Raw genomic sequence first — 27308 nt, 5'->3', positions numbered from 1 at the left:
TTTCTAGAATAGGAGATTAACATAATGTATTTATAGATTGTCTTTAAATATAAAAATTGTATCAGTGACTTGTACAAAGTTTTTTTTTACCAACTTAAGTTACAAGGGTAAAGAGGGGCAATTAACAAATTTAGAATACGAATTGAAAGGGAACAAGTTAACAACTTTATCTTGGATACAATAATAGAACAAACAAATAAATGAAGATAAGTGTATAGATACTTGTGATAATAAGATACAACACAAATATAAAGAATGTTAATAAATTAATATGAATAAATCAAATGTTTAAATATTTATAACCTGAAATATATAGAAAAATAAAGCCAAGTTTAGAGAATCTACATCTAAGACATTTCAACATTAAAATAAAAAATAAAATCTCTAATTTGTTTCTACCACCCATTTGATTGCATCAAGTCCATATTTATGAAATTGCACTCAGCTACATAGAAACCTCATTTGAGAATTAATGTTTTAACAAAGCCACAAACGAGTCCAATCTAAACATGCTATCCAGTTGTTTTAAAGAACAGCGTGGCTAAACCAGGATCAGAATCTTGTTCTTGTTTTCTGTTTTCTCTACCCTTAAGATTTAGAGGAATGTAGAGAGGGAAGCGAAGGAAGCAATGGAGAAAATGGTGAGAAACAGAGAAGTGGTACTTGTTTCTTACTCCAACGAAGGGCCTGTCACAGATGATCATCTCAAAATTAGAGAAATCCAATTGAACTTGAATGTATGTAAGGAAGGAGAAGTTATTGTTAAGAATATGTGGGCCTCAGTGGATCCTTATCTCAGATGGCTCATGAAGGAAGAAACAAACAATGTACTCTATATGGAGACCTTCAAACTAAATTAGGTTTTCTGCTTCTTCCCCTTCTTTTCTCATTGATATTTCAATGTTTTATGCATTTTTTTTATGTTTTAAATATCAATACTGTGTTCTTTTACAGACCATCGCTTCACTCATGGCTGGAAAAGTAGTTTTTTCTGCCGATACTGCATTTGAAGTGGGTGATGTAGTCACTGGATTGTATCAAGTGTCCGACTACAGCATAGTGGAAGGATCAAAATTGAGAAAAATTGACACAAATCTGGCTAAACCTTCTGATTATTTGGGACCTCTGGGTATTCATCTATTGTCTCGTTGAAGTAATCTTTTCTATTTTTATTTTTTTTTAGGTTAAAAGACAATTGGAATGATAGGCAAGAGTCTATAGTAGAATGGTAATTTGTGAGCCTTTCATATGAAAGGTTCTAGATTTCAATCTATTTGAACCTAACACGTAATAATAGTTAACTTCAACAAATAATAACAATAATAGTTAATTTAGCTTTGAATCTATTCAAACTTAACACATAATAATAAGTAATTTCAACAAATACTTTATTATTGTTCAACTCAGAAATTTATCATTTACAATATGTCATTGTCATATGATTTATGCTGTTCTTGTTCATGTTCAAAGCCCGCCTTCTTTATTATACATCCAAACATTTATCACATATTATTATTACAAACATATAGCAAATCTGAAACTGAAAATAATACATTACACTTATAAATTTTATCTTGAAAAATAGCTGTCTAAATACTAAGTACCCCTGTGCCCATGCAACCTTGAAATATATGCATTTAGGCAAATTGGAGACAATGATTTTATAATTTATATGAACGAATAAAATGTTTTAAAAAATCATGTGCACTTAGAAAAACGGTATATCTGCAATCTGTATCTGTATGAAAATTTTGATGTGAGGGGTCCTGCGAATCACATATACTTACAATCTGTATGAATGCTTGAAAAGAAGGGGCAAAATTTCGAAAGAAATAAAATCATAAATACAATGAGGAAAACAGTATGCACAATAGTTGACTCAACCATATAGAACATACACAACATAATTCCAACTATCAAATAAAGACTTCTTTATGATGGAACTGAAAGGGTTTTGTGTGCATTTGAGCATGATACGACTGCTCGGGTGGATTTCCTGTTAATTGTAGGTCCAAAACTTGTGTCCAACTCAGAAGGTTTTACAATGTGTATCTTTAAACCTAGGAATACATATAAATATAGAGGGGGCTAAAAGAGCTTATAACGTCTGTCTTTGTGAACAAAAGCATTTACAACATAGAAAATATACAGTATACTTCCATCTATAAAATTATTTTTTTATTTTGTTTTGGGGGCAAAAGGGTTGAAGGCCTTTTTTTCTGTTGGGGTGTGGAATTGGACAGGTATTGTAGGGTTGACTGCTTGGGCGGGTATGCTGCTCATTGGAGAGCCTAAACGTGGAGAAGAGGTGTTTGTTTCTGCTGCAGCAGGGGCAACTGGACTTATTGCTGGTCAGTTGGCTAAAATCAAAGGCTGCCGTGTTGTTGGCAGTGCTGGTACTGATCAAAAGGTAATTTCTACTATATCTTTCACCATTCTTTTTTTTATGCTTCCTCTGCTTTAGATAATACAATTTTAAGCTTTGATGGTTCCAGTATCATTTTCCTTGTATAAATCAGACATATGGTTCTGAACGGATGGACTGTTAATGATGTAAGATTTTCAAAATCTATAATTATTTGTTTGAGTTTGCTTCTGAATTACAGTCCTTAAATTGTTTTCAATCAAAACACATTCTGTCATCCAACTTCTATTAACTCATTTGATATATTAGACCTCTGTTGCAATTCATAATTTGTTTGCTTTATCACTTTTGAATTAGATTCTACAATTTTTTATCAACTTTTTGAATTACACTTCATAATCCTGCAACTTTTAGCTATCTTTAGATTGGGTCATAGAATGTGATCCTTATCATTGATAAAACAAATTTCATCATCTATGATTTATTTGATATTATTTCAGAATTAACTCTCTGCAAACTAATCTACAAGCAGCATCAAACAGGTGACTGATTCTGTATGTTTTGACTGTTTTGTGAATATTGTTAATGGTCATTCTTAAACATCACATATTAAGAAGAAATTAAGCTTATAAAAATAAGTCAACCTTGACCATTTAATACTTTTAACATAAGAATCAAGCTTTAATATGTGATGTTTAACTAATTTGATTGTCATCATATAATATTTGATGATCATGCATATGAAAATAACTTCAGTGTATTTCTCTATATCTCTGCTTTTTGTAGATGCCTATTTTGAAAATTTTTGATGATTAATGTGACTATGGATGGTTTCATCTACCACTGTTCTGGTCTCTAGCTAGCACTTAGACACTAACCCACTTGATAGTACTTTTTGATGTTAAAAGTTTATCATCTGTTAACTTTTTTATTCGTATGAAGAGTGAATGCTATAGACAGGCTGAATAACACGTTTATAACCCTGACCTAGAAACTATATCTATTGGCTTCATCAATCGCACTTTATTAACAGTTGAAGATGTTGAAAGAAGAATTTGGATTTGATGATGCCTTCAATTACAAGAAAGAGACAGATTTGGATGCAACACTGTCCAAGTAAGTTAAAAGGAGTGAAGCAGACATGATTCATTGGTAGATTTCTCATCCTGTTTCCTTCGAATGACTTTGTGAGTAGTGAATGGATACTTTCCAATAGGAATAGACATTTTTTTTTTCCTGGAATGACTTTGTGAGTGGTGAATAGGTACTTTCCAAGAGGAATAGACATTTACTTTGAAAATGTGGGAGGGCAAATGTTAGAGGCTGTTCTCAACCACATCAATATGAATGCCAGGATCCCCCTATGTGGAATGATTTCTCAATATAACCAAGTTCGGACAATTCATTTCTCTGATCTTTGGAGTTGTTCTTGTCTATGGAGAATGCTAATAGACATGATTTAAACACTACTTTAGACTAAAAGTGTTAAATAATCAAAATTGATATATTTTTCAAGTTAATTTTTTCTTAGTATGTAATATTTAAGAATGACCATACTAATGCGATGTATGAATCTCATACAGAATTGGAAGGAATGTTATGGAGTGAGAAATCTGTTAAACTTGGTAGGGAAATGTGGGAAAATGCAAGGCTTTCTTGTGCTTCATTATCTCCATCGTATGGAGGAATTTGTTGTAGAGGTGGAAGGATATATGAAACAAGGTAAACTCAAATTCAGAGAAGATGTGACAGAGGGAATAGAAAACTTCTTGGAAGCATTCAATTCTCTCTTCAGTGGGGGAAATACAGGAAAAGCTCTTGTTCACCTCACACCTGACTCTTAAGCACAGTGCGTTTTTCTCATCTAAAAATGTGATCAGAACATCATGTAAAGCTTTCTTTCACACCGAAATTCTCCATTTATTATTCTCTAGTAGAGACTAGCTATGGAGAATGCAACTTCTTGTGTGCTATAGAATTTCTAAAATCGTGTAATAATTTATATGTTGAGAAGTAGGAGATAATTTATATGTTTTTATAAATATAGATGTTTTATATTACATTGTGCAAACTTTTTAAGGGAAGTACTTTGTTCTGTTTTTATTTTTTAATGTTTAATTTAATACTTATTTTTTATTTAATAAATTCGATTTAATATTTTTTTTGCACAGTCTATTTGTGATGTTCCTTTTTTCATTTTCTTTTAATAATTGTAAAATATAATTATTGAAATTAAACAAATTTTTAATATATAATTAAAATAGAGATTAGGGTTTTCAATCAAAGTGATGTAAGTCATTAAAAAATTTGTGTGATAAGTTTAACAAAAGTGGTATATGAATTTCAATTATCTAATGAGGAAGTAAGAACCGCAATATCACTCATGATGTCCAAGTCAGTAGAAAGCCAAGAACCTTTATGAGGAGGAATAGTTTCTAGTGGAGGAACAACTTAACTAATAATCAAACAACTTAATCTACTCTAACTTGATCCTATAGTGCACTATATTATCACTTACTACACTTCGTTGCTTCCACAGTCCACTTAAAACATTTTTATGTGCATATGGACTTACTTTGTTTCATAATTTAATTCAAATTTATAAATGTTATCACTATTTTTAAAATGAGAATGTAGGTCTATATAATTGGAGACTTCATTACCAAAGTTTCTTATTCAACAACAGTTAAACTGGCAGCTCACAAACTACGAAGATGTTAACTCATGTTACAATCCAAATATGCAAAGGTGGTACTCTGCAGATTAACTTGGGATGCAAGCATCACTCTTCTCAACAAGAAGCTCCCCCTTTAATGAGAAGACAGCTACACATTAAACCAAACAAATAATCAAATGAAAAAGAGGCAAGACATTTAAAACAATCATATCGCACAACAACAAGAGCAGATTGTTATCCAACTTTCTCAAGGAATGCTGAAAGTTGCTAAAAGGCAAATTGGCCAACTTAAATACGAACAACATTCAAGGAAGACAATATTCATTCAGTATGCTGTAAGTTAATAATACCATTAAAATCCAGACAAATGCATCGAATATTACAAATTATGTACACAAAGGAAGGCATACTGCTTATTCCAGATACAAAGAAATATGCATACCTTTCAACTAGCCATAACAATGGCCTAAATTATCAATTTGATAATTGAGAGAAAACCTTCAGGTAGGTTGTATACAGATATAAGAATCTATGTTTATCCTTTTCAAGGCACTGTAATCATTAGGAATGCATTACTATTTGATAGCCATAGCATATTCTTCCATTCACCACCATAAGCTAGCTTTATACAAAAAACTATCGGAAATCATTCCCTGTTAACAAATCTTGTACTCTATGCATTGCATTTCATAAGACTCGTTAGATAGATAATTGATGGTTTACTTCAAAGGAAGTAAAAAGCTTTGCTCCACAACCCATACAATAGCAACTGCATACCTTCAAATATAAGTCCAATACTGGTGACTGTTAATTTCTAAAAGATTAATCACAAAGCAAAGAAAGAACCTCTAAGAAATTGTCAAGATGTAGTGTAGTTGTATTAAATATTTCAAAACGAAAAAACAATAGCTTCATAAATGCTAAATGAGTGTTGTCATAGGTCTCTAATGTAACAATTTAGTCACTATGTTTATAAAAGCATTTCAAAGAAGTCAACATGCCATGAGTACTGTAGATTTAAGAAATCTGCCTAAGTTTTGACTTCAGTTTTGCATTCAAGCTGATCCATTTTAAATACTTGATGTTTCCGAATTCAAAATTGTACAAACTTTGCTTTCATAGTTTTGATTGTATCAACCTCTATTTCTCTGAGAATTTGTGTAATTGCTCCAGGTCTCCTACGATTTTCTTATTACATGAGTCAAATGCAGTTCAGCATTAAACTTGTAGAAATATTAAAGTAGAATAAACAATTGAATAGTTTAATCAAGATAGATCAAAAATTCCCAAGTAAAAATTTCAATCAATAATTTTATACTGGAATATTGTGTGTAGGCAATTATTTATGTAGCACATATATCATGTCACCTATTCCCCAAAGTGGTAAAACATTCATAAGGAAAGTATCATTTTCAGTGAACTAAAAGGAAGTGAATGTTAACTGGATGAATTGTGACCAGAATGATTGATGTTTGAATTTTAATAAACAAACAAGAATCTCGTCCGATGCTGCAAACAAAATATAAGATGCATTGCCAACTTCTGGAAACTATCATACAGAAAGGATAAACACTTAATTAATTAACATGGAATTTCCTTTCTTAAGACACATCTTTACAAAGAGTGGAGTAAAAGGGCTTCAATCTTATAATTTATTGATTAAGTGGTAGTGGCGTTGTGATAATCTTGGTTTAAATTTTTATTGAGTTTGTTTAATTAACAAGGCATCAAGTCAGATAATTGATATTAATAAAATATAAAAAAGGATTTAAGTTTAAGTTTTACAGATTATTGTCGGTTAAAAAGCTTAGCTACATCTAAAATGGAGGTCAAATTCTCTCATCTATACCTTGTGACTTCAAAAATTATCAAAGGTTTTAACAAACACAACTATAAACAAGCTAAGTACATAGAAAACTCAAAAGGATAATCATAATAATATAACATTAGCATATGAAAATCAGATTTAAGAAAATATAAATCTCTACAGGGAGTTACTGCAGTTACTGGTAAGCATACCTTAATGTAAAACAGAGCCACATCATCAATGGAGGACGCCAAAGATGAGTCCACTAAATGGTTCTCAGCATACGCTTCATGAGAACAAAGGCCTAAAGAGAAAATCCCTCCAGAAACATTGATGACTTCTGCTGCAATTTCTTCAACAATGCACTCTAGTCTGAGAGACTTTCACAAGACCAATGAAAACAATCAGAAAAACACAAGCCAAGATATGTAACTCGACAGATAAACAAGATTTACCATGCTTAAAAGTTTTCCTTTTAAATAATTATCTTTATCTGTAAGAAACCATCCAAAATCAGGAGAAGTACAATAGTCTAGCCTTTTTTAATCCCAAAATTGATGATGGCATTGCTTTGGGTGGCCAACAAACTTCTAATTATATGCCACCATGTTTGAGCAGATCAATCAATTGTATCTGCCAACTTTGACCGCAAGAATTCTCCATGCTCTGTTGTTGGTCAGTAATGTTTACTATACATTTTCTTTTACTCAAAGCATATGAGAAAAGGAATCACCTAATGAAATTGTGTTTACCTTTTTGTTGCAATTTGTAAGCTAACCAGTAATCTAAGCTTATGATGATCATCAAATCATAGTTCAAAATTTGGAAATGGAAGGAGTTTGAATCAGACATGGCTCCTGGATCAAACTCAACAACTCAGGAAAAATAATTCCTTAAAGAATGAAAATCAATTGTATGCAAAATGCACTTACAAATACCTGGGGATGTGCATAAGGATCTTGGGGATGCAAAAAGGTCAGTCAAAAATAGACGAAAAATGAGAATATGGAGCAATATAAGCATAAGTGAATTCATGGAACTACGAGATCATTAAAAGGGATTAAAAGTTCTACTAATTGCTTCCATTTTAAGATGGTAGCGTGGGAATCTATTTTTCACTTCTACTTGCACATTTTTCGTAATACGTTAGTATTCTTTCTAGTGTACATAACTCAATTTTCATTCTAATATGTATATTTGGTATTTAGGAGAAACAATTAGGGATCTTAATAGTTTATCCTTCTTTCTCTCTCATTTTGAGCATTTATTTTCCTCTGTGTATTTTCACCTTTTATAAGTGTTGTCTTGATCTTGCATAAATTTGTTATATTACATTATTTTATCCCATTTTATCTTTTCATTAGAAGTGTGTGTATAAAATATATTTACATTAAGGTCATTGTTGTTTCCTCTTCCTTTTAGGACCTATTATCTCTTTATATGTGCTAACATCCTTTTGTGAAGCTTGATCTAGTGGAATAATCACTCACTCCTAGCTTAGGAATTTTCATAATCACTTAGAAATATTAATAATTTAACAATTTATATTTGGCAAAAAGAGAGGTAAAAATTTATTAAGACAGAAAGAAATACAACAAGGAGAGCTCAACCAGGAGCTCAATCCTGAGCAACAAGATCATCAAACTCTTGCACCATCTCAAAGGAAAGTTTCCTCCTATCCTTAATATTCCAACCCGGATCATGACTAGATGCCCATTTGGCTAAACAATCAACAGTTCTATTCCATTCACGAGGAATATACGTGAACCTAATGAACTGAAAAGAGGAAGAGAAGAAAAGAATCTGCTTAACAACAGTGGCCAGCTGCCAACTAACATCCTCAAGCTCTTGCGAAGAAAGCATGTTCACCACCACCTGGGAATCAGACTCACAGACAATCTTACTCCATCCCCGCAAGCAACGCTGTTCCATAGCATATAAAATAGCCTGAGCTTCCATGAGATTGTTAGTATAATCACCCTTATGAACTGAGAAGAAAAATTTAACATCCCCAGAACTACAACGAGCCACTCCGCCAATACCAGCCGGACCAGGATTCCCACGGGAAGAACCATCAGTGTTAATTTTCAGAACTCCATAGGGAGGAGGAGTCCAGTGCCCATCCCGGTTAACCCGACCCTTCCTCTGATGGTGAAGCTGCCTGGACATAGAAGGAAACCTATGAGCTGCAGCCCCATCCTTCAGATGAAAATTGAGGCGATTACAGATAGCAAGATCAACCGGATCCATACCCCCATCAAGCTCACACTTCACAAGAATAGTTTCCTGAAGAGAATGTGATATTTTCCACCAAAGATGCAAAACACCAAGCCGAACATCTTGGAATATGCGACGATTCCTCTCCAACCAGATATGCCAAAGCATGAAAGATGGGCCAGCAATCCAAGCAGCATGGAGAAAAGAAGATTTGGAGGGAGCAGTACCCAAGCGGGCCCAAAACTCAGGCAAAGAGGAAGCATGCCGACAAGAGCAACCCCAAGCGCTCCACCAAAGGTGCCATATCTGAGTAGAATAGGAGCAATGGAAGAACAGATGGGAGACAGACTCCTCTTCGTTACCACACAAAACACAATAAGAGGGGCCCTGAAATCCGCGTTTACAAAGATTATCCCAGGTAAGACAACGGTTGTGAGCCACTAGCCACATGAAAAAATTGCACTTGGACCAAGAAACTTTATTCCAAACTTGCTTCCACCAAGGGACCTCAGCATCCCCAAATAATTTTCTAGTTATCTCCTGATACCCAGCAAAGACATGATATTTACCAGACAAGGTACCACCCCAAGCCAAAACATCTGGACCAAGAAAAGAAGAACACTCTCTAGAGGCCAGAATTTGAGAAAGCTCCTGACGATCCATGTCTATACCTCCAGGAGGCCAATCAAAAGAATGCTTCCATCTGTAACCAACAACAGGTCCCAATTGATAAGGAGTCTTGTAATGAGCCACTTTATCCCATCCAGCGGCAAGAAAAGAGTCACAAAGAGGCTGAAGATGAGGGTATATGGATAAAATGGAAGGGAATCCATCCCAAGCATCAGACCAAAACAAAGCCTGAGAACCTCCTTTACATATCCAAAACAGACCCCTCTTTACCAACATCGCACCTATCTTCAAAGTATGCCAAACCATTGAGCCACGACCTTCAAGAGGAAGTGCAGAAACAGAGCAAGGATCAGCACCATAAAAATATTTGATTATTATTTGGTATGTGCAATATTTTATAGATTCCACATTGAAAGGTATATTATTCCTTTACAAATTTTGATAAATAGATTGTATACATGATATGCTTCAATATGGAAAACTTATATCTCACGTGGTATGGAGAAATTGATTAAAATAGGTAGTTATATTTATATGGCATACTTATAATTTATCATGCACAAAATTACATTTGTGTAGTGACTTGTTAACATGTACATCTAGTGTAACCTCAAAAGTTTTTAATATAGATTTAGGATGAAAGTGCCCCTAGTTTTTCTTCCATTTACCTAGGGCCAAAACAAACATGTATGAGAGAGAGAGTAATGTTTTACAAATGCAAGTAATTTAATAATTTATATTTGGTTATTATTTAGGATATTAAAAAAAATTGTGTTCCCTTCTAACTCTATCAAATAGATTGCATACTTGATATGCTTCAATATTTTGCATGCATATTTGCATAGAAGTGCCATAAATATACAGATATTTAATCATTGATTCTCTTCCCAATGATTGTGACCATATGTAAACATTGATTAAAAGTGATACATATAATCAAGTCACACACTTATATAGTGGACACATTTATATGTAGTTACTTTTAAAATTCTCATTTAGTTTAACCTCAATATTATTTAATATATATTAAGTTTAAAGTGGCTATGATTTTTTAATTGAAATTTCCATGTCAATTTTTTGTAGGATATATTATGTTGCACAAAAGAGATAACAAAATTAACAAAAGGAGAAACTAGTGATGAAATATTATTTCTTCTAAGTCTAACAATGTATTGATGAAATACCATTTCTATATATATATATATATATATTCAAATAAATCCTTGTTTAAAATTGATTCAATGTTCAATATGTTTTTTGAATTTTTATTCTTGTTACCTTAAGTTTTTTTTTTAAATTATGAATTAGATGTTCTACGTAATCCTTGAGAATGTTATATCTTGTGTTGCAAAATTATCTTCCAATGACCATAAGAACTTCTATTGTAAATGTTTTATATTAGTTTTAATAGAATTTTCTATTACAATTTTTTTTTAAAAATTCTAAATACTCTCTTTAAATAGAAATTTCTATTACAAGTTGTTTTAAAAAGAAATTATAAATACTCTCTTTAAAGAGAAATTTCTCTTTTATTCTTTTTATTTTGTTTTTTATATTTTATTAAATTACAAATATTTTGATCTTCTTAACAATAATGTTTAAATAAATAATATTGGTGATTTATTATTATTAAATTTTTTTCATTTACTATTTTGTGTTCAAAGGATAAATTTCAATTTCTTACTAATTAACTTTTAACAAATTATATGTAACTTGTGTACCAACTTTGACACTTTCTATCCTTGTTGAACTCTTGATTTCTAGATTAGGAGATGACCATAATGTATTTATAGATTCTCTTTAAATACAAAAATTATATCATTGACTTGTACTAAGTTCTTTTTTTCCCAACTTAAGATACAAGGGTAAAGAGGGACACTTAACAAATTTTGGGTACAAGTTCACAAATTTGTCTCAGGTAGAATTATAAGACAAACAAATAAATGAAGATGAGTGTATAGATACTTGTCAATGGTCTGGATATGTAAGGGAGGTTCTGAGGCTTTGTTTTGGTCTGATGCTTGGGATGGATTCCCATCCATATTATCCATGTACCCTCATCTTTAGACTCTTTGTGACTCTTTTCATGCCACTGGATAGATTAAAGTGGCTCATTACAAGACTCCTTATCAATTGGGACCTTTTGTTGTTTACAGATGGAAGCATTCTTCTGCTTGGCCTCTTGGAGGCACAAACATGGATCGTCAGGAGCTTTCTCAGATTCTGGCCTCTAGAGAGTGCTCCTCTTTACTAGGTCTAGATGTTTTGGCTTGGGGAGGTACCTTGTCTAGTAAATATCATGTCTCTACTAGGTATCAGGAGATAACTAGACAATTATTTGGGGATGTTGAGGTCCCTTGGTGGAAGCAAGTTTGGAATGTTTCTTGGTCCAAGTGCAATTTTTTCATGTGGCTAGTGGCTCACAACCGCTATCTTACATGGGATAATCTTTGTAAATGTGGATTTCAGGGCCCCTCTTATTGTGTTTTGTGTGATAATGGGGAGGAGTCTATCTCCCATCTATTCTTCCATTGCTCCTATTCTATTCAACTATGGCACCTTTGGTGGAGTGCTTGGGGTTGCTCTTGTAGGCATGCTTCCTCTTTGCCTAAGTTTTGGGCCTGCTTGGGAAATGCTCCCTCCAAGTCATCTCATCTCCATGCTACTTGGATTTTCTAGCCCATCGTTCATGTTTTGGCATATCTAGTTGGAGAGGAATCCTTGAATCTTCCAAGATCTTGGTGTTTTGCATCTTTGGTGGAAGATCTCACATTCTCTTCAGGAAACTATTCAAGTGAAGTGTGAGCTAGATGGGGGTTATGGATCTGGTTGATCTTGCTATATGAAATCACCTCAATTTTCATCTTTAGGATGGGGCTGCAGCTCAAAGGTTTCCTTCTGTGTCTAGGCAGCCTTAGCATCAGAGGAAAGGTTGGGTGAATCGGGATGGGCATTGGACTCCTCCTCCTTGTGGAGTTATGAAAATTAACATTGATGGTTCTTCCCAAGAGAATCTAGGCCCTGCTAGTATTGGGGAAGTGGCTTATTGTAGTTTCGGTGATGTTAAATTCTTTTTCTTAGTTCATTGTTAGAATTATTTAGAATAACTGAGAGGGGGGGTGAATCAGTTGTCCAAGGTCCAATGATGTCCAATACAACTTTTTCTACAAATCCTTAATGGCACATAATTGAAACTATTAGGCATGCAATTGATTAGTAAACAATCATGAAAAGTAAACATGCATCACACCATAACAATAAGGATTTTGATGACCCAGAAGCCCTCCAGGAATAAGAAGGTAAAACTGGGGTGGGGATGATGCCCACTGAATAACTGCACAATTGATTTCAACCACTTCTGATGGTTTTCCATGTTAAAGGCTACAACACATTGTTAAATGTGACCTTGTTAAAGGATTTAAGAACATTCAACTTAGAATGTCACCCTATTAAAGGATTTACATAGACCTGTTAGGCTCACCCAAATCCATGGGATTTACAATCACCTTCTCAAAATAATCTTTCATCCCTCTCTAAGGATCTCCTATCCTCCTCCTAAGGATCTCTTTTATCCTTCTTCTGAAGATCTCTTTATCCTTCTCCTGGGGATCTTCTATCCTTTTCCTGAGGCTTATCCACCTAGCTGTTAAGCTAACCTAGCAATGCAGGGATTCAATATCTAATACAATGGTAAGAAAGTATTAGAAGGGTTTTGACCTGATATAGATTGCAACTTCAACCTTGCAGATTTTAGATCGCTCTTCAGTCCTTTTCATTACTTGGCTTTCCTCCCTTGCAGTGCTGACAGCTTGTTCACCCTTCAAGATCTCCCTTCTTAAGTTCTTCCACTTGTTATCCCAATGCTCTCTCTGGTCACTTGATCAATTCAGAGTCTTGATGCTCTGTTCTTACTCCTCTTAGCTTCTTCTCATGATTACACTTATGACCAACTCCCTCTCATGCATGCACCCTTGATCTCTAACCTATAACTCCTTATAAAGAAGTTCTATTCTTGATTTTTGGCTCAAATCTCCCTCTCCAACTTTAGGGCTTCAATGGATTAGGTAGGATACAATGTATTTGTCCCATATCTTGTTTCTATCTAGAAAATTCATGATAAATCCATTAGCATTGGCCAAAAACATTTTAAATAGTGTTCTGTGCCACTAGCTCATCATTCTTATCTTCTATCTAGTTCACAAAATTCTAGATAACTACCATGTCAGCTCAGATTTGGAAAATCTTCGACTTTTCAAAAATAATGCAACAACTTGGCATCATTGGTTTACTGATGCTTGGCACCTTCTATGTTACTTGGCTTCTTAATGTTATTTACTGGTGGTCGACACCTAAAGCATTTTGGCTTGGCACCTATATCTTGCTCGGCACATGTATCTTGCTCGGCACCTGTATCTTCACTCGGCACCTGTATCTTGGAGTATGTCATCAATACACAATTTCATCAATGGCTTAACTGATCCTTATACTTCATTACAACATCATAACTTCAACCTTTCTCTAGGTACTCTAGTTACATCTTATTGATTGCCACCTCCTTGTCAATCAACCAATTGATAGTATTTGGATCACTAAAGCAATTGTCATTCTTGCAAGTAGCAAGTTTGACATCAATGACAAAACAATGATTGAAACATTCTTTATTAGTTCCATTATCCTTCATTCATGATCTTTTCAATCATTTACAACAATCTCCCTCTTTGGCATTGACGTCAAACCAAACTAATCATCAAATGATTAAGCTGATCAACTTAGTTACCACCAAGATTTGAATCCTTTGTTTTGCTTCTCCCTCTGGACTATTGCATCCTTACTCTGTATTCCTGATCCTTCATATATATCTCCCTCTTTGTATTGATCAGTTTCTCATATATCTCCCTCTTTGACATAAATGCCAAAGATGTAGCATCTTTAACATGCTAAATATAAACTTTTCATCTTATGTTTTCTCCCTTTGTCACCATGCTTGTGACTAATCTAAAGTTTCTGCTCCTGTTGTCATCCTCTGCATCATTCTTCTGATATTTCAATGATCTACTCCTGTTGATGCAAGGCAACTTCTATGTTGCTTTAGACTACTTGAGTTAGGGGCATTACCCCCAACTTGCCTCTAAGATATTCATAAGCATCCTTGGGCAATGGTTTGGTGAAGATATCTACAATTTGTTTCTTTGTGTGAATGTATTCCATCTTTACTTGTTTGTCTTCCACCAATTCTTTGACATAGTGATACTTGATTGCAATATGCTTGGTTTTTGCATGCATCACTGGATTCTTGGATATGTTTATAGCACTTGTATTATCACAATACAGTATCACAGGTTTGGTTACTTCTTCTTTCATTCCTTTCAATAGATGTTTAAGCCACACAATGTTTGTGCAATTGACTGTTGCTGCCACATATTCTACTTTTGCAGTGAACTGAGATGTGCATGTTTGTTTCTTGCTAGTCCAAGTAACTAGCCTTTTACCTAAGAATAATGCTCCTCTACTTGTGCTTTTCCTGTCATCAATGTTGCCTCCCCAATCTGTGTTTGTGTATGCATTGAGCTCAAATTTCTCATTCTTTTTGTAGTATAGGCCAAAATCATCAGTTCCTTTGAGATACCTCATTATCCTCTTTACTGCCATGAGATGATTTTCTCTAGGATTAGCAGAGAATCTAGCCACTATTCCAACTGCTAGGGCTATGTCTGGTCTGCTATGTACAACATATTGTAGTTTTCCAATCATGAAGCTATACATTGTTTGATTGACTTCAGCAGATTCATTATTTTTGGATAGCTTGTGTCCTGTTGCCATTGGTGTGTTGACAGGTTCGGAGTCTTCCAATCCAAACTTCATGGGTATTTCCTTGATGTACTTTGATTGCGTCATAAATAAACCATGTTTTAGTTGATCTACTTGCAATCCTACAAAGAATTTGATTTCTCCAAACATAGACATTTCAAACTCATGTTTCATTTTGTCAACAAAACTTTTGCAAAGTACTTCCTTTCCTCCAAAAACTATGTCATCCAAAAATATTTCAAATACAAGAATATCATTACCTTCATCTGATTTGATGTACATGTTGTTGTTCATTAGTTCTTTCAAATTGTATTTGCACTAGATACCTGTGAAGTCTCTCATACCAAGCTCTAGGGGCTTGCTTTAATCCATATAGAGCCTTATGCAATTTAAATACCTTATTTTTGTTCTTTTCATCAAAAAAAACCTTTTGGTTGCTCTATGTAGACTTCCTCTTCAAGTATACCATTTAGAAATGTGGACTTAACATCCATTTGATAGACTTTAAATCTTTTGAAGGCTGCATATGCCAGTAAGGTCCTTATACCTTCCATTCTGGCAACCGGAGCAAAAGTTTATCCATAATCTAGCCCTTCTTCTTGTGCATACCCTTTGCAAACTAGTCTTGCCTTGTTCCTTGTGATTTCACCATTTTCATCTAACTTGTTTTTAAACACCCATTTGGTTCCAATCACATTCTTGTCAGCTGGTCTTGAGACTAAGGTCCATGTCTGGTTCTTCTCAATTTGTTCTATTTCTTCTTTCATAGCATTGTACCAGTCATCATCTGTTATGGCTTCAATTACTATTTTTGGTTCCATTTTTCTTAGCATACATGTCTCACTTCTAAGTCTATTTCTTGTCATTGGTCCTGCCTCTTTGTTTCCAATAATTTGATCTGTAGGATGATGTCTTTTCACATACTTTGCCAATACTAGTTCTTTCCTTGTTTGCATGTTGTCTCTTTCAAAATCTGAATCCTCATGTATATTTTCATTAGGTATTTGTTCATTTTCTTCATGTTGGCTATTCTCAAAGTCTGAATGAACATTGTCTGTATTCTGCAGCTCGGCTTTTGAATGTGTCTGTTGTTCGGCTTTCACTGTCTGTGACTCGTCAGATGCTAGATTTTGTTGCTAATAGTCATTTTGAGTTGAAACTTCACCATTATTAGGTATACCTTCATAAAAGTATACAAAGGTCTTGTATTCTTCTGCTTTCTTGGTGTTTTCAACACTTTGAACTTCTACAAGCTCATCAAATTTCACATTTGTGCTTTCTTCTACTTTGTTAGTGTTAACATTCAAGCACTTATAAGCTTTCTTCTAGTAGAGTAACCGAGAAACGTGCCTTCCTCACTCTTTGCATCAAACTTTCTGTTTCTAGACTCTTTATATATATAGCATTTGCATCCAAATATTTTGAAATGTTTTACATTAGGAGAATGCCCATACCACAATTCAAAAGTTGTTGCATTTGTACCTTTCTTGACTTGAACTCTGTTGAGTGTTTAGACTGCAGTACTTACAGCTTCTCTCCAATACTTGAGTGCAACATTTTTCTCCATCATTAAGGTCCTGGCACAGTCAATAACTAATCTATTCCTTCTCTTTGCTATACCATTCTGAGGTGGAGTTCTAGGTGCTGATGTCTGCCTTTTGATTCCTCTTTCATTGTAGAACTCTTCAAATTCTCTTGATGTGAATTCACCTCCTCTATCAGATCTGAGATGTATTTTAGGCTCTTTCCAGTCTCTTTCTCTACTCTGGCCAAGTACCATTTGAACATTTGAAATACATCTAATTTTAGTTTCAGGAATATAACTGTCATCATCCTTGAATAGTCATCTACAAATAACATTATGTATCTGTCACCTTTGTAGCTTTGTACTTCAATAGGACCACACAAGTCAATATGAACTAACTCTAACACTTCATTAGAAGTATAAACCTTGATTTTGAAAGTTGACTTGGTCATCTTCCCTAGTTGGCATTGCTTGCACATGATGTTATCAGGTTTCTTCAACTTTGGTAGACCTATGACTTTCTTCATCTTGTTGATGCCTATCAGATTGTCAAAATTTACATGACATAATCTCTTGTGCCATAACCATACAACATCAATTTGAACAATGAGACAAGAAGCATCTTCCATGTCAAGGTAAAACAAATTACTCCTAGTATGATCACCTTTTCCTATTAGACTTCCTTGAGAATCATAAATCTTAGCAACTCTTTTTTCAAATTCAACCTTACACCCTATGTTGCCTAACTGTGAGACACTTAACAAGTCGTAATTCAGTCCTTCAACATAGTATGCATTATCACATGATATCTTTTCAATAAGTTTAATACTACCTTTCCTTTGATCTGACATGGTGCATTGTTACCAAATCTAACACTATTTCCTTCATATTGAATAAAGGTAATGAACTTACTTTTGTCTCCAATAATGTGATGAGAGCATCCGCTATCTATGATCCATCTATCATTCTTACTCATGCAAGTTACCAAAGTAGTTGCTTCATCTTCATTTGATTCATCTTTCATAGCCACATAGACTACTTCATCATCATTCTCATTAGAGTCTTCTTCAACAATGTAGCATCTTTTTCCTTTACCTCTGTAGTCCTTGTTGTCCTCTTTCTTGTTCTTGAAGTTGCCTCCATCCTTGAAGTTTTTCTTTTGTGTGCATCTGGCTACAATGTGACCAACTTCATTACAATTGAAACAAATGATTGGTAGCTTACCTTTGAATTTGCCTCTTCCTCTGTGAAATCTTCTTGCTAGTAATGCCTCCAATTAGTCTACATCATCTTCATTAGTGCTTCTGTCACTAGATACATACTTTCCTTTTCCATTCTTTTTCTTTGTTTGCATCTCATCATTGTCTTTTATTGTCATCTTGACTTTGAATGCAGATTCAAAGTTTTCTGGCTTGTAGTTGTCAAAGTTGGATAGCTCAAAGATAGTGAGTCTTCCAATTATTTCTTCAAATGATAATGCGTTGCCTGGTACACACCTTAGCTCCTGGATGGCTGATACTCTTATAGCATAGATAGGAAGCAAAGTTCTCAAGTATTTGCTACATACTATTTCTTTTGCTAACTGTCCTCCTAGGCTTCTTATGGCACTCACTACTTCCTTCATCCTGGCACCATATTGAGCAGCATTCTCTCCTTCTTCCATTTTCATATCATCAAATTTTCCTCTTAGGATCTCTCTTTTGGCTCATTTGACATTATCATCTCCTCCATAGATTCTTGATAATGTTTCCCACATCTGATGTGAAGTATCACATCCTTTGATATCATCATACTCAGCATAGCTTAGTGCTGAAGCAATATCCAACATTGCTTGATTGTGCTCCTTCTTCTTGCTCATGTCATCTACAGTGATGGGTCCTGCAGGGTCTACATGATCAACTGAATTGAGGTTTGTGCATAGTCTCCTATTGATCCAAGGTGTAGCTTCATCAGACTTTTCCATGCAACAAAGTTGTCTTTGTTTAGCTTGGAAACTTCTCTCTTGGACATCTGTTGTTAGTACATTGAAACAAATCAACAGTCCACTCTGATACCAATTGTTAGAATTATTTAGAATAACTGAGAGGGGGGGTGAATCAGTTATCCAAGGTCCAATGCTGTCCAATACAACTTTTTCTACAAATCCTTAATGGCACATAACTGAAATTATTAGGCATGCAATTGAATAGTAAACAATCATGAAAAGTAAACATGCATCACACCATAACAATAAGGATTTTGATGACCCAGAAACCCTCCAGGAATAAGAAGGTAAAATTGGGTGGGGATGATGCCCACTGAATAACTATGCAATTGATTTCAACCACTTCTGATGGTCTGCCCTGTTAAAGGCCTGCCCTATTAAAGGCTATAGCACATTGTTAAATGTGACCTTGTTAAAGGATTTGAGAACATTCAATTTGGAATGTCACCCTGTTAAAGGATTTACATAGAGTTGTTAGGCTCACCCAAATCCATGGGATTTATAGTCACCTTCTCAAAAGAATCTTTCATCCCTCTCTAAGGATCTCCTATCCTCCTCCTAAGGATCTCTTTTATCCTTCTTCTGAGGATCTCTTTATCCTTCTCCTGGGGATCTTCTATCATTTTCTTGAGGCTTATCCACCTAGCTGTTAAGCTAACCTAGCAATGTAGGGTTTCAATATCTAATACAATGGTAAGAAAGTATTATAAGGGCTTTGATCTGATACAGATTGCAACTTCAACCTTGCGGGTTTCAGATCGCTCTTCAGTCCTTTTCTTTGCTTGGCTTTCCTTCCTTGCAATGCTGACAGCTTGTTCACCCTTCAAGATCTGCCTTCTTGAGTTCTTCCACTTGTTATGCCAATGCTCTCTCTGGTCACTTGATCAATTTAGAGACTTGATGCTCTGTTCTTACTCCTCTTGGCTTCTTTGCATTATTACACTTATGACCAACTCCCTCTCATGCATGCACCCTTGATCTTTGACTTGTAACTTCTTATAAAGAAGTTCTGTTCTTGATTTCTCGCTCAAATCTCCCTCTCCAACTTTAGGGTTTCAATGGATTAGGTAGGATACAATGTATCTATCCCATATCTTGTTTCTATCTAGAAACTTCATGATAAATCCATTAGCATTGGCTAAAAACATTTTACATAGTGTTCTATGCCACCAACTCATCATTCTTATCTTCTATCTGGTTCACAAAATTCTAGATAACTACCATGTCGGCTCGGATCTGGCAAATCTTCAACTTTTCAAAATAATGTAGCAACTTGGCATCATTGGTTTACTGATGCTCAGCACCTTCTGTGTTACTCGGCTTCTTAATGTTATTTACTAGTGCTCGGCACCAGAAGCATTTTGGCTTGGCACCTGTATCTTGCTCGGCACCTGTATCTTGCTCAACACCTGTATCTTACTCAACACCTGAAGACTACTCAGCACCTGTATCTTACTCGGCACCCGTATCTTGGAGTATGTCATCAATACACAATTTCATCAATGGCTTAGTTGATCCTTATACTTCATTACAACATCATAACTTCAACCTTCTCTAGGTACTCTAGTTACATCTTATTGATTGCCACCTCCTTGTCAATCAACCAATTGATAATATTTGGATCACTAAAACAATTTTCATTCTTGCAAGTAGCAAGTTTGACATCAATGACAAAACAATGATTGAAACATTCTTTATCAGTTCCATTATCCTTCATTCATGATCTTTTCAATCATTTTCAACATTCATAAGGGTGATTACACTAACAATCTCATGGAAGCTCAGGCTATTTTATATGCTGTGGAACAATGTTGCTTGTGGGGATGGGGTAAGATTATCTGTGAGTCTGATTCTCAAGTGGTGGTAAACTTGGTTTCCTTGCAGAGCTTGAGGATGTTAATTGGCAGCTAGCCATTGTTGTTAATCAGATTATTCTCTTTTCTACCTCTTTTCAGTTCATTAGGTTTACTTATATTCCTCGTGAATGGAACAAAGCTGCTGATTGTTTAGCCAAATGGGCTTCTAGTCATGCTTCGGGTTAGAATATTATGGATAGGGGGCAACTTTCCTTTGAGATGGAGTGAGAATTTGATGAACTTGAACAAAGTTGTTGATTGTTTAGCCAAATGGGCTTCTAGTCATGCTTCGGGTTAGAATATTATGGATAGGGGGCAACTTTCCTTTGAGATGGAGTGAGAATTTGATGAACTTGAACAAAGTTGTTGATTGTTTAGCCAAATGGGCTTCTAGTCATGCTAGGTTGGAATATTATGGATAGGGGGCAACTTTCCTTTGAGATGGTGCAAGAATTTGATGAACTTGTTGCTCAGGATCGAGCTCCTTGTTGAGCTCTCCTTGTTGTATTTCTTTTTGTCTTAATAAAATTTTACCCCTCTTTTTCTAATATTAACAAATTAATATGAATAAACCAACCATTTAAATATTTATAACTCAAAATATATAGAAAAAACAAACCCAAGTTTAGAGAATCTACATCTAAGACATTTCAAGATAAAAATAAAAAATTCTCCAATTTGTGTCTACCACCCATTTGATTGCATCAAGTCCATATTTATGAAATTGCACTCACCTAAATACAAACCTCATTTGAGAATTAATGTTTTAACAAAGTCACAAACGAGTCCAATCTAAACATGCTATCCAGTTGTTTTAAAGATCAACGTGGCTAAACCAGGATCAGAATCTTGTTATTGTGTTTGTTTTCTCCACCTTTGAGATTTAGAGGAACCTAGAGAGGGAAGCGAAGGAAGCAATGGAGAAAATGGTGAGAAACAGAGAAGTGGTACTTGTTTCTTACTCCAACGAAGGGCCTGTCACAGATGATCATCTCAAAATCAGGGAAACCCAATTGAACTTAAATGAATGTAAAGAAGGAGAAGTTATTGTTAAGAATATGTGGGCCTCAGTGGATCCTTATCTCGGATCGCTTATGAAAGAACCCAACACGGCAGTCTACATGGAGACCTTTAAACTAAATCAGGTTTTCGGCTTCTTCCCCTTCTTCTCTCATTGATATTTCAATGTTTTATGCATTTCTTTTTATGTTTTAAATATCAATACTGTGTTCTTTTACAGACCATCGTTTTACTCATGGTTGGAAAAGTAGTTGTTTCTGCTAATCCTGCATTTGAAGTGGGTGATTTGATTACTGGATTGTTTTAAGTGTCCGACTACAGCATCGTGGAAGGATCAAAACTGAGAAAAATTGACACAAATCTGGCTAAACCTTCTTATTATTTGGGACCTCTGGGTATTCATCTGTTGTCTCGTCAAAGTAATCTTTTCTATTTTTATTTTTCAGGTTAATAGAAAATTCTACTTTTATTTTTTAGGTTAAAAGATAATTAGGAAGGGTAGGCAAGAGTCTATAATAGAACAGTAATTTGTGAGTCTTTCATATGAGAGGCTTTAGGTTTCAATCTATTTGAACCTAACACATAATAATAGTTAACTTCAACAAATAATAACAATAATAATTAATTTAGCTTTGAATCTATTCAAACTTAACACATAATAATAATTAATCCCAACAAATACTTTATCACTGTTCAATTGAGAAGTTTATCAGTTACAATATGTCATTGTCATATGATTTATGCTGTTCTTGTTCATGTTCAAAGCCCACCTTCTCTATTATTCATTTAAACATTTATCACATATTATTATTACAAACATATAGCAAATCTGAAACTGAAAAAAATACATTACACTTATAAATTTTATCTTGAAAAATGACCGTCTAAGTATTCAAGTACTCTGTCCCATGCAACCTTGAAATATATGCGTTTAAGCAACTTGTAGACAATGATTTTACAATTTATATGAATGAATAAAATATTTTTAAAAATCATATATATACTTATAAAAACGGTATATCTACAATATCTATCTGTATAAATGCTTTAAAGTAAGGGGTCCAGCGAATCAAATATACTTAGAAAAACGGTATATCTGCAATCTGTATCTGTATAAAAGTTTTAAAGTGAGGGGTCCTGCGAATGACATATACTTACAATCTGTATGAATGCTTGAAAAGAAGGGGCAAAATTTTGAAAGAAATAAAATCATAAATACAATGAGGAAAACAGTATGCACGATAGTTGACTCAACATATGGAACATACACAACATATTTCCAACTATCAAATAAAGACTTTTTTTTATGGTGGAACTGAAAGGGTTTTGTGTGCATTTGTGCATATGATTTGACTGCTCGGGTGGGTTTCCTGTTAATCGTAGAGTCAAAAACTTGTGTCCAACTCCAAAGGTTTTACAATGTGTATCTTAAAACTAGGAATATATATAAATATAGAGGGGGAGAAAAGAGCTTATAACGTCTGTCTTTATGAACAATAGCATTTACAGCATACTTCTATCTATAGAATATTTTTTTTCATTTGCTTTTGAGAAAAAAGTTGAAGGCTCTTTTTGGGGGTTGTGGAATTGAATAGGTATTGTTGGGTTGACTGCTTGGGCGGGTATGCTGTTAATTGGAGAGCCTAAACCTGGAGAAGAGGTGTTTGTTTCTGCTGCAGCAGGGGCAACTGGACTTATTGCTGGTCAGTTGGCTAAAATCAAAGGCTGCCGTGTTGTTGGCAGTGCTGGTACTGATCAAAAGGTTATTTCTACTTTCTACTCATTTTTCACAATTCTTTCTTTTATACTTTGCCTGTTTGAGATAATGCAATTTTAAGCTTTGATGGTTCCAGTATCATTTTCCTCGTATAAATCAGACATATGGTTCTAAACAGATGGGCTGTTAATGATGTAAGATTTTTATAATCTATTGATCTTGCTTCTGAATTACAGTCAGCAAATTGTTTTTAATCAAATCCCATTGTGTGAGCCAACATTTATTAGCTCACTTTCATTCTGATGTTAAATTAGATCACAGAGTGTGTGATCTGTGTTGCAATTCATAATTTGTTTGATTCATCACATTTGAATTAGATTCTACAATTTTTTATCAACATTTTGAATTATACTTCATAATCTTGTAACTTTTAGCTATCTTTAGATTGGGTCATAGAATGTGAGTCTTATTGTTGATAAAATAAATTCCATCATCTATGATTTATTTGATATTATTTCAGAATAAACTCTCTGCAAACTAATCTAAAAGCAGAGTCAAACAGATGACTCTGATTCTTAATATTTTGACTGTTTTGTGAATCTTGTCAACGGACATTCTTAAATATCACTCACTAAGGAAGAAATTAAGCTGGCAAAAATAAGTCAACTTTGACCATTTAACACTTTTAACATAGAAATCAAGCTTTAGTATGTGATTTTTAAGATGTTCGATTGTCAACATATAACATTTGATGATCATAATTTGAAATGCTATGTATAGGAAAATAACTTCAGCATATTTCTCTATATCTCTGTTTTTTGTAAATGCCTATTTGAAGAATTTTGATGATTAATGTGACTATAGATAGTTTCATCTACTACTGTTCTGGTCTCTAGCTAGCACTTAGACACTAACCCGCTTGATAGTACTTTTTTATGTTAAAAGTTTATCATTTTTTAACTTTTTGAGTCTTATGAAGAGTGAATGCTATAGATAGGTTGAATACCACGTTTATAACCCTGACCTAGAAACTATATCTATTGGCTTCATCAATCGCACTTTATTAACAGGTGAAGATGTTGAAAGAAGAATTTGGGTGTGATGATGCCTTCAATTACAAGAAAGAGAGAGATTTGGATGCAACACTGTCCAAGTAAGTTAAAAGGAGTGAAGCAGACATGATTCATTGGTAGATTTCTAATCCTGTTTCCCTCGAATGACTTTGTGAGTGGTGAATAGGTACTTTCCAAGAGGAATAGACATTTACCTTGAAAATGTGGGAGGCCAAATGTTAGAGGCTGTTCTCAACCACATCAATATGAATGCCAGGATCCCCGTATGTGGAATGATTTCTCAACATAACCAAGTAAGGCCTATTCATTTCTTTGATCTTTAGAGTTGTTCTAGTCTATGGTGAATGCTAGTAGAAACGATTTAAACATCACATATTAAGGTTTCATATCTAGACCAAAAGTGTTAAATAGTCAAAATTGATATATTTTTTCAAGCTTAATTTTTTCTTAACATATAATATTTAAGAATGACCGTACTAATACTAATGCGATGTATGATTCTCATTACAGAATTGGAAGGAATGTTGTGGAGTGAGAAATCTGTTTAACTTGGTAGGGAAAAATGGGAAAATGCAGGGCTTTGTTGTGCTTCAGTATCTCCATCGTATGGAGGAATTTGTTGTGGAGTTGGGAGGATATATGAAAGAAGGTAAACTCAAATTCAGAGAAGATGTGACAAAGGGAATAGAAAACTTCTTGGAAGCATTCAATTCTCTATTCACTGGGGGAAATACAGGAAAAGCTCTTGTTCAGCTCACACCCGACTCATAACCACAGTGTTTTTTTCTCATCTGGAAATGTGATCAGAACATTATGCAAATCTTTCTTTCACACCGAATTCTCCATACTGGAAAAATAATATTCTCCAGTAGAGACTAGCTATGGAGAATTCGACTTACTGTTTGCTGTAGAATTTCTAAAATTGTGTAATAATTATAATTTTCTATAAATATAGATATTTTATATTATTTTATGCAAACTTTTTAAGGGAAGGTACTTTGTTCTGTTATTTTTAATGTTTAATTTAATACTTATCTTTATTTTATTTTTTTCACAGTCTATTTATGATGTTCCTTTTTTCATTTTCTTTTATTAATTGTAAAATACAATTATTGAAACTAAACAAATTTTTAATATATAATTAAAATAGAGATTAGGGTTTTCAATCAAAGTGATTGTAAGTCATTAAAAAATTTGTGTGATAAGTATAATAAAAGTGGTGTATGAATTTCAATTATACCATGAGGAAGTAAGAACCATAATATCACTCATGATGTCCAAGTCAGTAGGAATCCAAGAACCTTTATGAGGAAGAACAGTTTCTAATGGAAGAACAACCAAAACATCAATGTGGACACATTCTTTGCTATGAACCATAATGGTTTGCCAGGAACTAGTCAAGTGCACTAGAAACCAAGCTAGGATCAAATACTTTAAAGAATATCCCAAATCCTTAAACAGATTAATCCATTTTTCCATACAGAACACTAAATCTAACAACATGAAATTGCAATTCTCAGCGTTAAGCATGAATTTAGAAGAGTTAATGAAAGCACCATTAGGAAAGAAACCATCTAAGTCTATGACAATTAAGCAAGTGAATCAACATATCAGCCTTGAGGAATACTTTTATGCTAGTTTATTAAATTATAGGTCGTTTAATTGAGCTTTTCTTTCGACATTGATCAAATAGTAAACTCATTGTAATAACACCCATTAATTATAATAACACCCCTAAAATTCAAAATGGCTATAGACTATTTGTTTCCTTGGAAAAATGTTTGCATCAAGGTTGTACATGTATGGGTATGGGTACATGTATGGTATAGGTATTAGTAGGGTTGCTCTTCAAAACAAGGGAGTAGGGTTATTTTTCAGAACAAGGTATATGGGTATGTCTATTTTGTTTTCTAATATATTTTTTATATTTTATAGGAAATATAAAAATATGAATCATGAGTCATGACATTGAGTTTTGAGAACAAGAAATCTGAAAAATATAAGTCATGAATCATAATATGTATTTACATTGAATTTTTAAACTTTGGATACATATAACAAAGAAGGCAAACTTTTAATACGAAGCAATAAAAATCAGAAAAAGTTTAATACTTTAATGTTAATCAATAATGTATCAAAGTTTCAAACTGATTCCTGATAAACAATAAGCTAATATTGTAAATGAAAAATTGAACAAAAGAGGCAAGAGTCTACAGTACAACGGTAAATTGTGAGCCTCTTAATTGAAAGGTCTTGAGTTCGACTATAATCAGACAACTTAATCTACTCAAACTTGATCCTATAGTGCACTATACTATTACTTAGTACACTTCGTTGCTCCCACATAGCAGGTTGTTATCCAACTTCTTAAGGAATGCCAAAAATTGCTGAAGGGCAAATCGCCCAAGTTAAATAATACGAACAACGTTCAAGGAAGACAATATTCATTGAGTATGCTGTAAGTTAATAATACCATTAAAATCCAGACAAATGCATCGAATATTACAAATTATGTACACAAAGGTAGGCATACTGCTTATTCCAGATACAAAGGTAGGCATACTGCTTATTCCAGATACAAAGAAACAATGGCCTAAAATATCAATTTGATAATTGAGAGAAAACCTTC

General features: G+C 34.0%; 1 protein-coding gene, 1 long non-coding RNA gene and 1 pseudogene across 3 annotated transcripts; 2 read left to right on the top strand and 1 right to left on the bottom strand.

The window, feature by feature from the left end:
* The first annotated feature begins 453 nt into the window (after window positions 1-453).
* On the top strand, window positions 454-4422 carry LOC149563193 (2-alkenal reductase (NADP(+)-dependent)-like). Its single transcript, XM_089823984.1, has 6 exons — window positions 454-860; window positions 955-1129; window positions 2244-2410; window positions 3399-3481; window positions 3630-3756; window positions 3949-4422. The coding sequence occupies exons 2-6, from the start codon at window positions 970-972 to the stop codon at window positions 4207-4209; spliced, it is 798 nt and encodes a 265-aa protein (XP_089680110.1). The 5' UTR covers window positions 454-860; window positions 955-969; the 3' UTR covers window positions 4210-4422.
* Window positions 4423-5330: 908 nt separating this feature from the next.
* LOC149563192 (uncharacterized) lies at window positions 5331-7710 on the bottom strand. The gene is made up of 3 exons (XR_016363541.1): window positions 7602-7710; window positions 7062-7221; window positions 5331-5819 (listed from the first exon to the last, which is right to left on the bottom strand). It is a non-coding gene; the product is annotated as an uncharacterized LOC149563192 (long non-coding RNA).
* A 13926-nt stretch (window positions 7711-21636) lies between these two features.
* LOC149563191 (2-alkenal reductase (NADP(+)-dependent)-like) lies at window positions 21637-25658 on the top strand (annotated as a pseudogene). The gene is made up of 6 exons (XR_016364026.1): window positions 21637-22014; window positions 22110-22284; window positions 23485-23651; window positions 24677-24759; window positions 24846-24972; window positions 25190-25658. The product of XR_016364026.1 is annotated as a 2-alkenal reductase (NADP(+)-dependent)-like (transcript).
* Window positions 25659-27308: the final 1650 nt, after the last annotated feature.

Source organism: Cupressus sempervirens, chromosome 4, assembly GCF_028749045.1.
Source record: "Cupressus sempervirens isolate cs-2001-9-10 chromosome 4, ASM2874904v1, whole genome shotgun sequence".
NCBI classification, from domain to species: Eukaryota; Viridiplantae; Streptophyta; class Pinopsida; order Cupressales; family Cupressaceae; genus Cupressus; species Cupressus sempervirens.
This window is presented reverse-complemented; position numbering and strand designations above follow the sequence as displayed.

Coding starts and splice junctions, on each gene's coding strand:
- LOC149563193 (XM_089823984.1), top strand. CDS start 970: ATGGCTGGAAAAGTAGTTTTTTCTGCCGATACTGCATTTGAAGTGGGT. Junction 3,482..3,629: donor TTGGATGCAACACTGTCCAA/GTAAGTTAAAAG, acceptor AGTGGTGAATAG/GTACTTTCCAAGAGGAATAG. Junction 3,757..3,948: donor TGATTTCTCAATATAACCAA/GTTCGGACAATT, acceptor AATCTCATACAG/AATTGGAAGGAATGTTATGG.